We start from the raw sequence: 16,779 nt of genomic DNA, 5'->3' as shown, positions 1-16,779 counted from the left end.
GATAGTATTTTCATTTTGGGATGAACTGCATCTTTAAAACCACTGCAGAATAGACGGTTTTCACGGTGGTCCCTTATGTAATCACTTCTCCAGTGATGAACAACAAAGAGTCCTACACGCTTAAAAATAAAGCTGCTTCAGAAGAATATTTTTTGTCTAAATGCTTCCATAAAGAACCTTTAACATCTGAAGAACCTTTCTGTTTCACAAAAGGTGAAAAGGGGTCTTTGCGGCGAAAGAAGGTTCCTCGGATTATAAAAAGGTAAGAAAGAGATGGTTCTGTAAAGAACCTTTGACCTGAATGGTTCTTTGTGGATCTAAATATGGTTCTTCTATGCTTTAAAGCACCTTTATTTTTAAGAGTGTAACTCTACTTGACCATGAGACAGCCATACCCCCTAAAATGGGTTTAAATCACATCCCCTGACACCCTACACTGATGTCTCCAATTAGGCCAATCATTGACAAGAAAAAAACCTTGATTCCCAAGACCCATTTCTTTTCGGAATATTCACACATATTCCACAACCACTGCTGTAATAGTCCCAGCTGACTTTGTGTGCTTAGAAATGACACATTAGTAGCCAAAATATGCACTTTGTTTTGTGAGAAAATGCCCTTGTATTGTAATTCATCACCTTCTCCCTTTTACCCCTCATTGATTGCCTGTGAACCAGAGAGGTTGTTGCAAAATAACTCTGGATTTATATTTTCAAGCCAAGCAGCATTTATGATGTGCAACCAGTCCAGCAAATGACATGCAGCTCTGCATGAACTCACAACCCAATATGTTTACATGCAAATAGCACTTTTCATCAGCCTCATTGTTATGCTAACTACTACTAATTATATCCACACAAACTCATTTACAAATAGCACATTTACTTATTCTAAAATATAGGCTTCCTGATATAAGTAGGAATAAAAAGGCTATGTTCAAAAGCACAGTGAGCTATCTTGTAGGGATGTAAGGTTATCACAATCTCACAATACGATAATATCACGATATGAAGTCCACGATACAATATTTATTGCGATATATTTTAACAAAGAAAAATGAAGACTTGGAAAAAATAAACCATTTTGTATATATATTCATTGCTACTTTGGAATTTGGCAAAAACAAGGTATCTTAGAAGGCAGAATTATCATTCTGCCTACCTTTTGGAACGGTCCTCAAATTGACTTAAATGCTTTAAAATGCTTCCTCTATAGAAAGCTCACTAGGTTTTGGTCTGGAGCCTATATATGTGACATTAGAAATGTATTCATGTATATATTTATAATATGTTTGTAAATATTCTCATCGCTGTAAACATTAGGCATTTATCCTAAAAGACAAGAAGACTGTCATGTATACACTGAACATAACCATTTGGATGTGGATAAGGTTGAATACCTATTCAGATACTCCTCTCAGAAAACCACAGCATTACTGTGCATGAGTAATTTGAGATCCATTTTGTCTGTGTGTATTTGTGTTTGTGTATGTTTGTGTGTAGATGTAATGCAGATGTGCATAACCACCTGGGCTTGAGCCAGACTCACTCCTACAGGTTCCCTTGGGTCCTTACTTTTCTAATCACCCCGTAGCTCAGTAATTCTCCACCCCCTTATCTGAACACAGACACACACACTTCTACACACACATGCACGTGCTTATGAGAGGAAGCTTTAGAAGGAAGCCTCATATCTCATGCTTTAGCATGAGACCACCAGACCTTTGGTACTGTGCACACAACTTCTGCATTTAAGTTCTAGATTTTATTTGCCAGTTTTTTTCTGTTGGATAAGTGATCAAAATGACCACCTTTTGTGTGTGTGTGTGTGTGTGTGTGTGTGTGTGTGTGTGTGTGTGTGTGTGTGTGTGTGTGTGTGTGTGTGTGTGTGTGTGTGTGTGTGTGTGTGTGTGTGTGTGTGTGTGTGTGTGTGTGTGTGTGTGTGTGTCTGTGTCTGTGTCTGTGTCTGTGTCTGTGTCTGTGTCTGTGTCTGTGTCTGTGTCTGTGTCTGTGTGTGTGTGTGTGTGTGTGTGTGTCTGTGTGATTGAATGAAATTTTAGATTTCTTTACATGCTCCCGACATGATATATTGACTAAATTTTTTTAGTTAAAAGATGATCAGTTGATCAGTATGTAAATTTAGTCACTTTGCAGACACATATTGTAAGACTCATTGTATTGATTAAGAATCGCTCTGTCAACAAGCTGAGTTTCATGAACGTTTCACCCACTCCCACATCAAAGATCCAGGGGCCACAAGTGCAGGGTTCAACACATGCCCCCGAGCGGCCAACTGGAAAATGTTAACCTTCTCGTCCCAGAGCTGCACACACACACGCTCACAGATACTAATGTAGTCACTCTCACAGCCAAACACGTGTCAATGACTAGCCTCGGGTTCCTGCCGTAGAGCTGCAGACAGTTTGCTTTTTCAGGTTAGACGAACAAAACGCTCACAGTCAGGTGATGGCTCATTTGCAGGCAGCTTATGATACTTTGGTATTTACTGGGAGTAACTGGAAATCCAGGCTTTTGTCTCTTAGTGTGCTTTCAAATGTGCTGCATATGTGTGACGGAAATTTAAAAGCAGGTGGTGGTTAGCATTGGCCTATTTTCCTTTTTTTGGGTTAATCTAAACTACTCTTGAAAAGTTTGGGGTTTTAGTAAGATTTTTTTTTACTTTATATTAATACTTTTATTCAGCAAAGACTGAATAAATAATTTATTCAGTAAAGCCTTTTGCATTGTTAATTGTTTTTAAACAAATGCTGCTCTTTTGAACTTTTTATTCATCAAAGAATCCTGAACAATATCACAAAATATTAAGTACTACTCTTTTCAACATTTAATTTCTGAAGAATTGTGTAACACTGAAGACTGGAATAATGTCTGCTCAAAATTCAGCTTTGCCATCACAGGAATACATTTCATTTTCAAATATATTAAAATACATAATTCATTTTAACTTGTTATAATATTTCTCAAGATTACTGTTTTTTACTGAAATTTCTAAACTTAAATACAGCATTGGTGGGTATAAGAGATTTATTTTAAAAACATATAAAAAAAATCTTACCAACCCCAAACTTTTGAACATTAGTGTGTGTTCACATAGCAGGAAAAAATGTTGTATGTTCACTTTCTTAAAGTGACAGTTGACCTAAAAGTACAGACTAACCAAACTCACTCCCAAAATATGCTTGTGAGTTCTGAAAATTGATCATCCTCAAATTTATTATAATCATTTTCTCACCCATATGGCTCGCTTGGCTTTGAGTCACATTTTTGGTGAAGTATCTCTTTAAATTGTAATTAGATTACTGTTCGAAGATGTTTTTAGTCGATTCTGATATTCTAATTTATTTAATATGTTGTGATAAAACTTTCTAGTATTATGGAAGTTACCATATTTTCTGTTCACTTCAATATACACAATATATCGCTACCATATTGGTTATCAGCACTTTTCATCCTTTTTACTTGTAAGGGCTGATATTGGATATACAGTTAAACCAAAAATTGTTTGGACACCAGATATACAGTATCTTCTTATATTTTTTTACTAGTGGGTGCAGGACACTATAGTTGATTTATGTAAGTGAGGATGGCTGTGACATTCCCAAAAATTCTTCATACAGTCGACTACCAGTAAAATTGATACAAATTTGGGACGAAATATTTGATTTGACTATTTGACCTGACCATGTTTTGTTACATACATTTCTATTAAAGTTATCTGACATTATCAAGATGAACTCATTATCAAGTTTTACATCTTGAGTTCTTATCATATTTTATTTCCATTTTCTAAACTATAGCGAATAAACTGTGATAATGTGAGAAATGTTGAAGGTGTCTGAATAAATCTTGGTTTGACTGTATGATTGTTCAAGCTAAATTAATGCATTTTTACATTTAGATTGCATTTACCATCATTTTAATGACCCCTAAATGCTAATCTTCAAAAACAAAAAAATGTAAAATAAAAATTTGTTAAACATAAAAACAAATCATTTTTTATTCTATACATTATAACATTGTAGTACCTAAGTTCACCTTTTAAAATAGATAATTATTATTTGTTTTATTTTTTTATTTTATTTAGACTATTATAAAATATTATCAGGCATTTATTAACCCATAACAAGAAAATAATTATTACATCAACCAGAATTTGAAATGTACTATGAAAGCAGGCTAACTTTGGTTAATTTATTCATATTGATAGTATATGACTTGCTCCTAAAAGCTGTTGTATGAACAGAACAGTTTCAGAATCACATCTGTCAGTAAATACAGTTGCCAAACACTGACTTTGTGAATGTAGCCTGTGTGAGGTTGATCCTGCACATAACAGCATAGCTGTCAGAAGCCTCTCCGCTCTGCCCTGCTTAAACAGATTGGAGATTTATAACCTCCAGATAGATGTAAAGCAGACTCTAAAGTGGTGACAAGTGTCTAAAGAGGAAGAGGACATCAGGTGCGTGTGTATATGGTCCTGCATGTGAATGTGCTTTCGTGTAAGGTATATCTCACGTTGAGGCTATGCAGGGCTCACTTACAGAGCACTGTAAAGAGTTTTTTTTTCTTCAGGATATTGAAAGAGCTTGACTGTTTGGGTAGATTTCTGCTCATGTGGATTTGTTAGTCTTTCGACCGGAGGATGTGTCAGGGAAGGAGGCTAAAGATCACAGATGTGTGTAATGAAATCAAATCCCTCTGGTCTAAACTAAGAGGAAATTTTTACTGAAGTACTCACTAGTGCTCTCATTGCACATTAGTGCGATTACTTATCATTAAGCAAGCAAGCCATCAGAGTGAGCGGACAAAGGATATCCATCTTTTATAAAGAAGTGGAAAACGTAAAAAAAAGCACATTTCAGTGAATCATTTATTACTTAAGTAAAAAACAATACATTGTCTACATAGGCTGGGGACAACTGGGAGAAGAAAAGCGGGTAAATATTCCACCAGGTGAACATCATTTGTGCAGGTGGATGTATAATTCAGCATGTCATTTCAAGTCCAGCTAAAGCCAACTATTGCCTACTTTGCAGAAACAATTTCAAAGAATGAGGCTTAATTTAAGGAAAGCCACACACTAGTAGACCTCTAGGAATTATGTTGCACTAATGACTTTGCTTGTGCAAAGAAGCATTTCAAATACTGTTCTTTGCCCTTTTTTTCTCAAAATGAAAGTAAAAATATATTATTGGCCCAATGATTTAAAACTAAACTTTTTTTCTCATGCTTTGAACACTAAAGAACACAGAGTTTTAGAATATTGAAAACTTTGAAATATACAAGTTTCAGGGATGCACTAAACTTGGATATATTAGTAGTCAGTGTGCAGCTTGTGTAGTAGTATAGTTTTAGTCTTCCCTGAAAATTACTCAACATACAGCCATTATTGTCAAAATAGCTGGTAACAAAGAGTACACCCTAAGTGAACTTGTCCAAAGTGTCAATATTTTGTGTTACCACTAGGGATGCACCGATCCGACTTTTTCAGTCCCGATACCGATACCGATGCCTGGGCTTTGTATATCTGTCGATACCGATCCGATACCATTGTTGAATTAAAAATAAACTGCATACCTTTCACCTTATACCTTCCTTCCACCATGTAGAAGAAACTACAGGCACCAAACTTTCCTAACTAAGACAAAACAGATGCAATGTATTGAATACTCATTTATTTGTTATTTAAAGAAAAATTCTGAATTCAAATCGAAAATAGAATGTAATCAAACTTCTTAAAATTAGGGCTGGTCCGAATACCATTTTTTGAGCTTCGAAGCTTCGGAGGGAGGGGCTGAACATATTCTTCTCTCTAATAAAGGCAGGAATGTCTTTCTGTTTGCATTTTTATTATGTCGAGAACAGTTCATCGAATCGATTTTTGCTGTGGACCCAAGGGAGTGCAGTGTTGCATTTTGGTGCAATATGGAGTATGGACACATAACATGTTCAGAATTAATAGATTGTAATAAAACATTGCAAGTTGGAAGCGGTGCGCCTCATGCAGGCAGAGCTTGCTTCAAGAACAGACACTGCGCTAGTGATACAAAACACACAGGTCTGTTAAGAGCAATACTTTTTATAAGATAGCCTAACATATTTTAACAAACAAATCACTCCCAAATCAGAAAATAGCAGCACAGTAATTATTGTCACAAAGGGTAGGCTATTTAAATAAAAGAAGAACGAAAAAAAAATGGTGCGGTGTTTATATATAAATAAATTTAAAATAAATAAATTTATATCTAAATTAGGCCTATTTGTAAATAAATATATATACATTATATATAAAACGTTTGTGTATATAGGCCTATATAGAAAATACATATGTCTATTATTTTGAAACCCAAAATAAATTAGGCTCAAGCATTATTAACAAACGTGTGTTTATTTGAACACTTCCGTATGTGAACAAGCAGCTTACAAAATGCTAAAATAAATCAAGGAAATACTACATTTAAATATGAAACTAGCCTAAATAATAATGTTAAATAGGCTGTTAAACAAACATTCGTTGCAAAAAAATCCTAACAACCTCGACAGCTCATCAGAATTACTGGTCCGAGTCCGACTGAAACCGGTCTTATTTCTCTTTCTCTTCCCCATTACACAGCTGCTGTTTTTAATAGCAAAGTGATTACATTTATTTTCGTTTATTTAGGTTATAAAGTAAATTTAGAAATATATTTGGAACACTTTTTATTTGTTAAATTCAAGTTTTTGGTTTTTTTAAAGTAACGAAGCGGCCAGCGGCAGACCAATTTAGGCTTCTCAAGTCTTCACGATTTAAATTAAAATCCATAGATATTAAAAACTTAAAGCATATCACAATATTAGTTTAATCTTTTAACCTAGATAAATGTGTGCTATTAGGCGCATATCCAATCGTTTGTGGGGAGAGTAAAGCTGAAGCACGCTTTGCAGGACATGAAAGCGCTGGTGCGAAGTGGAACTTAATTTTTACTCATAAAGGTAAGACTAATATATCATCCGGAACTGTAAAGAAATAATTTAAATAATTCAAATCGAAAACAAAACTCTTTCATTAGCTATAAACCATAAAGATGCATTTAGGCATTAAAGGCGCGTCCAGTGAGCAGATGGCGTCATGTAGCTACTATCATGTACCAGCGTCAACTTCATCTTTGTGTCAAATACTTGTTTATTAATAAATAATTCGAATATCTCCTTACTTTTTCCCACGACACATTCATGGTAATTATTTTTGCTGGGGCTTTGTGGTCAGCTTTAGCCTACTGCGTGCATTTGAACGCGGAGGCGCGGTTGTCATTGTGACAGCACAGCCCTAGTTTTGCTTCCACGATTCAAGTGAGCCCGACTGTACTTTAGTAATCTCAAAATTTAAAATCGAATGCCAACCCACCGAACGAATATTCGAATAATCTGGTCCAGCCCTACTTAAAATAAATTTAAATAAATAAAATGTAGTAGTAGAAATGAAAAAAAAAAAAAAAACACTAAACACTATATAACAGCTATTTTTTCAATATCGGGGCCGATATCCGATCCTAATATCGGATCGGTGCACCCCTAGTTACCACCATTGTTATCTTGCACTGCCTTAATCATCCTGGGCATGGAATTGACCAGAGCTGCACAGGTTGTTGCTGAGATCCTCTTCCACTCTCCTATAATGACATCACGAAGCTGCTGAATGTTAGACACATGGTGCTTCTCCACTTTCGACTTGAGGATGCCCCACAGGTGCTTATAGGGTTCAGGTCTGGAGACATACTTGGCCACCCCATCACCTTCACCTTCAGCTTCCTCAGCAAGGCAGTTGTCATCTTGGTGGTGTGTTTGGGGTCATTATCATGTTGGAAAACTGCCCTTCTGCCTAGTTTCTGGAAGGAAGGCATCATGTTCTGCTTCAGAAAGTACAGTACATAATGGAATCCATGTTTCCCTCAATGAACTGCAGCTCCTCAGTACCAGCAGCAGTCATGCAGCCCCAAAACATGATGCTACCACCACTATGCTTGACTGTAGGCAAGACACAATTTTTTTGGTACTACTCACCACATGCTGGACACCATCTGAGCCAAACATGTTTATCTTAGTCTTATCAGACCACAAGACATGCTTCCAGTAATTCATGCTCTTGGACAGGTTGTCTTCAGCAAACTGTTTGCCAGCTTTCTTGTAAGCCAGCTTCAGAAGAGGCTTCCTTCTGGGACAATGCCCATGCAAACCAACTTGTTGCAGTGTGCAGTGTGCAGTGTATGGTCTAAACACTGACAAGCTGACCTTCTACTTCTGCAACCTTTAAAGCAATGCTAGCAGCACTCTGCATCTGTTTTTTGAAGCCAGGTTCTGCACCTGACGTACAGAACGAGTACTCAACCTCGTTGATCGACTCTTGCAAGCCCTGTTCCGAATGGAACCCATCTTGGAAAACCGCTGTATGACCCTGACCACTGTAGTGTAACTCAGTTTCAGGGTGTTACTGAACCTCTAATAGCCTTGGCCATCGTTGTGGAAGCAACAATTCTAATTCTCAAATCCTCAGAGAGTTTTTTTGCCATGAGGTGCCACGTTGAACATCCAGTGGTCAGTATGAGAGAATTGTACTTAAAGCACCAAAGTTTAACTGCTCTAATACAAGATACACAACTTTGTATGATCCTGTCAAGCAGACAAAAACATAAACATGATGAATAGGACATGTGGTTTTGCATGGTTAAACAGCATACTGCTGTTATCACTTAGGGTGTACTCACTTTTGTTGCCAGCTATTTTGACAAAAATTGATGTATGTTGAGTTATTTTCAGAGGACAGTAAATCTATACTAGATTTACTAGCTGCACATTAACTACTCTAAGATATATCCAAGTTTCATTTCTGTAGTATTGTCCATTAAGAAGATATACTAAATTGGTTGCTGAAATGTGAGGGGTGTACTCACTTTTGTGAGATACTGTATATTATGCAAACAAAAACTTTTATTTTTGGATGTGATTAATTGCAATTAATCGCTTGACAACACTAAAAGAAATTAAATACTGTGTCTATAAAATATTAGGATTTTAACCAGAGAAGAAAGCAGTTTGTTGATTCTTTGCTTTGATCTTTCTCTCAGTTCAGCTGGTTTGTGAGCTCTGAGCATGTGATTGAGCTGAAATCTAGAAGACCCACAATACAAACCTGTCAGAGGTAATTGCGCTGCCAACCTGAGCGGGCAGGAAGAGTGTGGGGGTAATGTAGGGCAGTATCCACTTTACACCATGACTCAGAGCTTTACTTACCATAAGAGCCAGAAAATACATAGCCTGTACTTTTCTTTTTTGAAAGCACAGCTCTAAAAACGTCTCAATAGTTGTGGCTAAGCTGAAGTCATTGAGACCACCAAATAGGTGGTCTCGTTTTACTTGAAATGGAAGTCTTAGCTTTTTGAAAAAGGATGATTCATTAATGTGCATCTGCACTCATTGTCCAGCTCTAGTGAAAGTGATTTCTGACAACTTAAATGGGTTAATGTGGTATAAAGCATTCTCATATCTGTATTAGATAACCCTTCCCGCGTCAAGATCTTTTATGCCGATTAACAATGGTGTGTTCTGTAACCAGATTCCATTACCATGAGGAAAAAAAGAAAGACTCTTTATGGATTCAGCTGACAGGGTTTGCATTATCCCTGGGCTTTCCACGCTCAGATGCCGCAGCAGATTGTCTCTGTACCAAGGGGCACATTTACATGCTCCTAATCTCCCCCAGATGTTCTGCAATGACACAGACAGTGATAAAAGGGACATGTCCGGGGACAGTCATGTGACCATTTCACCTCTATTGTCATATTCTATCAGCATCAGTTGGTTGCTTCCTAATCGAACTAACAGTTGGTGAAGCGTTTCTTGTGACAACAAAATTACAGCAGCGGTTGACGACGTTATGGGGGTTTGCGTGGCATCACTGTCATTCAGCGAACCACACAACCAGAAAGCAGGCAAGTATTTTCATATGATTGTTTTTCTATGTAAATATGTCCTAGACAGACGTGTTAGACCGCTGCGCTTGTGCCTCACGTTATTTGCAGTGTCTCACATGAAATGCCATTCTAAAAAAGTGGCGCTACAGTAAAAATGCCCCTACTATGCTAATAGAAAGGATTATAATTTGTTTTTTTTTATGAGTCCCCACCAACAGGTTTACATTCATACATTCAAGGTCAAAAAACACATTTTCTTAGATTATACATTTAGTTTTACGTTATTTCTCAGCGACTCTCACACGATTTGTTAGTAGATTCATGTTTCCAAACCCCTCCTTTGCGTGAGACTACTCTGCTCTGAATGCTCCGATGATCTGGTCTGTTGTGATTGGTCTACTGCATATAGTCAGAAACGGAATGCTTATTACTGGATTACAGCTTATCAATAATACTTCCTATTATAATAATGATAGTGTTTCACTTATTTTACACATATGTTAGCAAACTGGGCCCTCAGCTTGGTAGTAAAGATCCAAACAATAATGGAATGCACATTAGTCGAACACAGACATGGAGTACTGATAACTCACTGCAGTTTGAAAAACTGATGTATTGCTTCATCCTTTATCATGACTCCAAGTAATAAGAACGACAGACTTTCTTTATTAATCGACACATTTCTAGACAATAGCAGGCCCACAGCTGATTAGCAGAATTATAACGTGAGTTAGTCGGAGACCTACAGCTGCACTGAGTGTATACAGTAGTCAGCATTTGAAGTGGATCAAAACGTTTCATCAAAGTTGTCTTAAAATCAAAACAATACCCGTTCTTGTCTTAGGACAACTTTGATCAACTTCTGTGATCCATTTTAAATGTTGACTACTATATACATCACAACACACAAAACTACATATTTTGCATGCTCGACAGAACATTAAAGCAACAACTATTAATCATATTTACATGTTGTGATTTGGAGGACCAAGCTGATCCAGACAAACTGGGCACTGACCCTTAAAAAAAAATGTTTACGAATCCCATGTTGAACTCGAGAATGCTAAATCAGACATCAATGAAATGACGGGAACACAGCAAAAGGTTGTGATTATTGCTGTGGTATCGCAGTAAAGATAAATTTTAACCACTGATTCTTCACAGCCTCATCCTTTGGAAGTGAAAATAAACCAAATTTACTTTCACAGTGCAGAGCACAGCGTCTTCTTGACATTATTATACACACAAACAAGCTACAGGGGGTTGATGTTTTTTTAATAATATGATGTTTACTTTACAGTTGTGGTCAAAAGTTTACATCCCAATTTGCAAAATGTAATTTAAGATTTTTAATACTGTGTTCTTACATGAATGTTCGACAGCTGTGTTTTTTTGTATAGTGATAGTTGTTCATGAGTCCTTTATTTGTCCTGACATGCATTAAAAGAATTTGAAGATCTGGGTAAATATAACTTATTTTGTCTTCTGGGAAACATATAACTATCTTCTCTAGCCTCTGAAGGGCAGTACTAAATGGAAAAAAATATGATATTTGGGCAAAATAAGAAAAATGTACACATCTCCATTCTGTTCAATGCAGTGTGCATCGATGCTCTTAATGCATCGTTTTTCTTTCTGGAGCGTCAGTGAACATTTGAACCTTCTGTAATAGTTGCCCTCAGTTGTCCTCAGTGTGAATAGATGGATCTCAAAATCATACAGTCATAGTTGAAAAGGGTACACAAAAATGCTGGAAAACCAAATAATTTTTCTGAAGAACAGTGGACTATTCAAGACAAACAAGGGATCATGACTCTTATTTTCTCTTGTGGACTATACTGTATGTAAACATCTTTTATGTGAAATGTCATGCATTTCCCTCTTATTTTAGTCAAATAATTTACATTTTGCAGATTCTGAAAGGGGGGTGTACAGTTTTGACTTCAACTGTAATATTAATTTGAATATGAATATCTATTAATTAAATTATTATTATTATTATTATTATTATATACATAGTTATGACAAATTATAGGAGTACATTTATGCCAGAAGCAAGCTATGTTATTTAAAAAAGCCCATAAAGTAATAAAAGTTTTTTCCTCCAAGTATTTTTTTCTTTAAATCACTAAATTGTTAATGGAACCACTAGGGAACTGGAATTGATAAGATGAATCAAAACCAGAATCATTAAATTATTTACTGCATGATTCCAATCTCTGCTGAAGGTTTTTTTAACAAAGGACAAGCCATTCAATATGTCCCACCTAAACTTCCCGTTTCATTAGGAATTGCATTAAAAGAAGAAAGGAAACTGCCCTCGCCAACTGATTTCATAGGGTCTTTAAACAGTATACAGATTTACTGGGGCCACGGAGGGGGCCGAGCTTGTTGACACTGCCCTTTGGAACTGAATCACACATGTGCGAAGGGAAAATGATGAGTTAGCATTCTCTTCATCACTTTTCACCAAACATCTGTTTGTTGCTTTAGGGGAGGAAGATACTGCTCAGATAGACTAATGTTGATCAGGTCTCTCTGTCGGTTGTCCGTGAAAACGCTTTCTTCCTTACTGGAAACAGGGGTGTCTTTGAGTAGAAATATGCATTTGATTCCACAAGGGCTGACCTTTGACCTTCACTACACTCAGTACCTGTGGGCCCTAAATAACTAAAGCAGGCTTTAGTGTGACTGCTTGTTTCCAATAAATAACAGATGTTCCAGACAGGAAACAAGGACAGCATTTTTCTAAAAAAGAGCCCCACATGCTGAAGTGAGTCCATCCACAGTGTTCTCATTAAAGTGTCACTCACCGTCCATTTTAACCTCCACACGGCTCATCTCATCTGCAGAAGGGACTTGTTGGTTGTGTTTTATAGCCCTACGCATCAAGCACACACCTATCTCCGTGCTCTTGTCACACTAACCCAGGTGTGTTATCAGACCTGGTGCTGTAGAAGCTCTGCGAGTTGACGGCACAGTGTTTCTCTCATTTGATCTGTGCGATGTGAATGCTACAGGCCTGTTCTTCACAGGCAGCAGTGCTGGCGGCTGTCTGAAGTGAATAGAGAGATGAACTAACCAAGGCCCAGAGGCTTCATCCTGTGCTTCTGTGTTTGTGTGTCTCTGTGCAGTGATGGGGGAGAATCAGAGGAGGATGCTGGAGGCTGTCAGCTACTCTTCCCGCTACGCACTTGGACTCTTCTACAAAGCCGACACACGAATCGACGTCCCTTGGGCGGCCAAGTACATCTCCAATAATCCCTGCATTCGCTTCATCGCCATAGATGATAAAAAGCGCAATTTAGGTCAGTGCCTTCATATTTTCCTCCTCTCATCTCCAACTCCCGCTTTGACATGTTTCGTTCTGTTTCTCTGCATTTTCTCTTTCTTTCACTGTGTTTCATGTATGAGGATTTTTCTTCACACTGCACACAAATCTGATTTGGTTTTAAATGCAGTGTTTTTCAAATCCAAACTTGACTTTTACACATGGTCATGGTCATAACCGGTTTCAGACAGTGACAGAAAAGACACAGTTTAGACAATGTCACTTTGTGTTTTTATTTAATTTCTTTTTGGTTGACAGCCCTAAAGACATTTCTAATACTTCTCTTCCTTTCCACCCTGTTCCTGTCATTGTATGTCCTATTCTGTCCTTTCTTTAAATTACATTACTGTCTAATTTAGTTTGTCTGCCTTGAGGTGTCTAGAAAAGGGTTGTGTCTTGAAATTATGCTAAATGCTCATATTTATACTCATACAAATGTCTGCACGTATTATAATGTGTGCATATTTCATCTGTGGACATGCATGTTATGTAAGAAATAATAGATAACAGACTGTTGAATAATTGAACCACATGTGTTCTTAAAGGAGTAGTTCTCTCCTTCTCAAGTTTGCTTTGTAAACACTGGGTCTGTAGTTTCGCATACGTCACGCGTGACCTTTCGAATTGATTATGTAGAACGTATAGACGCGAACGCGCATTAGCCCTAGTGCTAGACGAGTTTCAGTGCTTAAAAGGTATATAAAAATATATTTTTCTAAGAAAATGACCGAACGTTTCGGTAGACAAGACTCTTCTACGTCGGCTGGGATCGTTTACAGCCCTTTGAAGCCGCATTTAAACTGCATTTTGAAGGTTTCAAAAATCGGGGCAGCATTTAAGTCCATTATATGGAGAAATTTCCAGAAATGTTTATCTCAAAAAACATAATTTCTTGACGACTGAAGAAAAAAAGACATAAACATCTTGGATCACAAGGGGGTGAGTAAATTATCTGTAAATTGTTGTTCTGAAAGTGAACTACTCCTTTAAGGTATTTAAAGGGTTTTCTCTGAAACACTTCTTTGTGAATTTACTTATACTTTGATTACTTGTTAGCCAGGTTAAATCCACCTTACTCATTCAAAAGCATCAATTATTCTGTTCCAGAGGCTGTTCCAAACGTTCAGTTCAGTCTAAGTATTTGTTGGTGCTACAGGTACAGGAAAGAGTAAGTGATTTATTTGAATTTCTGCATAAAATTATCTAGTTAGTACAGCCAAGGCCTCACATACAGTATGGTTTCCTACCCTGAACTGTGAATACACAGTGTGTTTAGTAATGACTTAAAAATGTATCACTGTTAGTGCCTTATTAGGGCCCAAGCCTATAAAAGGCAAAGGGCCCTACTGTTTTAAAAAAAAACATTTCAACTATCTATACTACTATCTATAACCTCTATACAGTACGCACACACCGTTTCACCTACAGTCACCAAGATTCTTATACATATAGATGTATTTTTGTGCTGACAGTCAGTGGTCCAGGAAGTTGTGGATTGTTTGATGCATGCTTTGGAATTTAATATACTTTTCCTAGGGTTTTCATCCGATCACCACCAAATTAGGTCAAAATGATCTCAAGACATTGAGGATGCAAAATTGTCTATGGCAAGAGAATTAATTTTTGGCGAAAAACGGGAAACAGAAAGTGTAATAACTTCAGCATACATTGACTGTTTTAATGAAACTTTAGGAATTTGTTTGTTGAAGGACTCTGATGTGTAAATTTCAAATTCCTTTGAAATCAGCCTCTTATTTTTACCTTATTTGCCTCAAATTTCAGCAGAATAATGTCAAAACACAGCCGATGTAAAACTGTGAAGGTATTCTTGACATCTTAAAAACAGATGCCATGGCAAAACACTTCAAACTTTAAAAACCGTCTTCTATATAATCGTCCAATTGCTGTCATACGATTTCTAACAAACTTTGTCAACATAATGCCAAAACACTGATGAAACTAAATTCAGAACAGTTTTTGGATATCTCAAATGGTGTTGCCATGGCGTAAACAGGAGTTGTCTTATAGCCTATCTTTAAAGTGCATTTTTCAAACTTTTTTTTTAGACATTTCAGCTGACAGATGAAGGCTAATACTAAGGTTGTCCACCAGATGGACAAGGTTGTCCATCTTTTTGTCCTCAGTTTCTATCAGTTAGAATGACAAATAAACACATACTGTCAATATAGTTTTATATAATATTTCTAGGATCAAGAACATTAAAATCATTTTAAACATTATTGTAGATAATTAAACCTTTTTATCTTTTTACCTTGCCTTTATTTGTGTGTGTATATCTGTTTCACACTCCTGATGTTCTAGAGTAACCCTTTCATTGCTGTAATCCTAAGAACTAGACTGCCAGAGAGTTAAGTGCATGTGCCCACTGTGCACTGTTTTCCTGATGCCACAGGGGTGGCGATACGCCCGGGGCTTGAGCCCGTCATTACTGCTTGCAGCTGTATTTTGTTTCCTTTTGTTTTGTTGTTTTCCAATACACTGTTTTCTATAAATGTATACACACTGGCAGCACCACTCAGCATCTGTCCATGGTGCTCAGCTATGACTAAAGCCTAGTTCAGACTGCATGATTTTAGCCCCGATTTTGACTCGCCGACAGGTTTTGAGAAATCGCCGACAAATGCCCGAAATCACAGGCAAATCGGTGCTCGTTCACATGAGTGACAATCACACAGTGTGAACTATCAAAGACGCGATCTGAGAGAATCGCCGACGTGTCGCCGACACCCGTGAGATATTTGGCATGCTAAATATCTGGACCTGTCGGTGTTTCAAAATCATGCCGTGTGAAAGGTGATCTGACTGAAAATCACATCGGCGATTACCTACAGCCAATGAGACAGCAACATCCAGGCCAGCGGGAAGTTGGGGGAGGAGAAACGAGACCACAGTATCAACAAGAATAGCTTCGGCTTCTTTTCTTTTCGCTGCAAATGAGTGCACATGCTATTTGTATGACAAGCTTCTTGCGGGCTACCATTTTTTTTTTAATAATAATACCAGTCTCATGTGAGAACTTGCACGCCTGACCTCGCGTTGTTTCCATGTCACTTCTCGCGTGTGTTTGGTTGTGAGACAATAGGCTTGTTTGAGATGCGCCTAGCCTCGCCTGAAATGTAGGCGAGAGTAGGCGGCTGCAGTGAGGGGAGGAGTGAAATAAGCGCAGTCAAGACGGACAGTTCTGAGCTTTGGAAGCGGAACAGATACCTACGAGATCAAAGGCGGATATCGCGTTATTCACAATCACCTGCTGTGTTGCTGATAAACATGATATAATTTAAGTTCTATTGCTTTTATATGAAAATAAATACGATGAACAAAACACTCAAAGTGCCTGCTTTTTAATTCCATACGAAAGGCGTATTTATCATCCATTTTTACATTAGCACAAACGTTTATTTTATATTTTTATAGTAATATGACAACAATCACAAATCACACACAGAGATCGCACTGTCAT

The 16,779-nt window shown here is 37.3% G+C and overlaps 1 protein-coding gene across 2 annotated transcripts in view; it reads left to right on the top strand.

Annotated features, from left to right (window-relative positions):
- Positions 1–16,779, top strand: part of rnls (renalase, FAD-dependent amine oxidase) — a 50,023-nt gene that overhangs the window by 17,874 nt on the left and 15,370 nt on the right. For both annotated transcript variants that reach the window (XM_073828728.1, XM_073828727.1), the window contains exon 5: positions 13,102–13,275. In XM_073828728.1, coding sequence (XP_073684829.1) covers positions 13,102–13,275 — 174 coding nt within the window. The remainder of the gene's footprint in view (positions 1–13,101; positions 13,276–16,779) is intronic.

Source organism: Garra rufa, chromosome 22, assembly GCF_049309525.1.
Source record: "Garra rufa chromosome 22, GarRuf1.0, whole genome shotgun sequence".
NCBI classification, from domain to species: Eukaryota; Metazoa; Chordata; class Actinopteri; order Cypriniformes; family Cyprinidae; genus Garra; species Garra rufa.
Note: the sequence above shows the minus strand (reverse complement) of the source record. Positions and strands in the feature narration are given on the sequence as shown.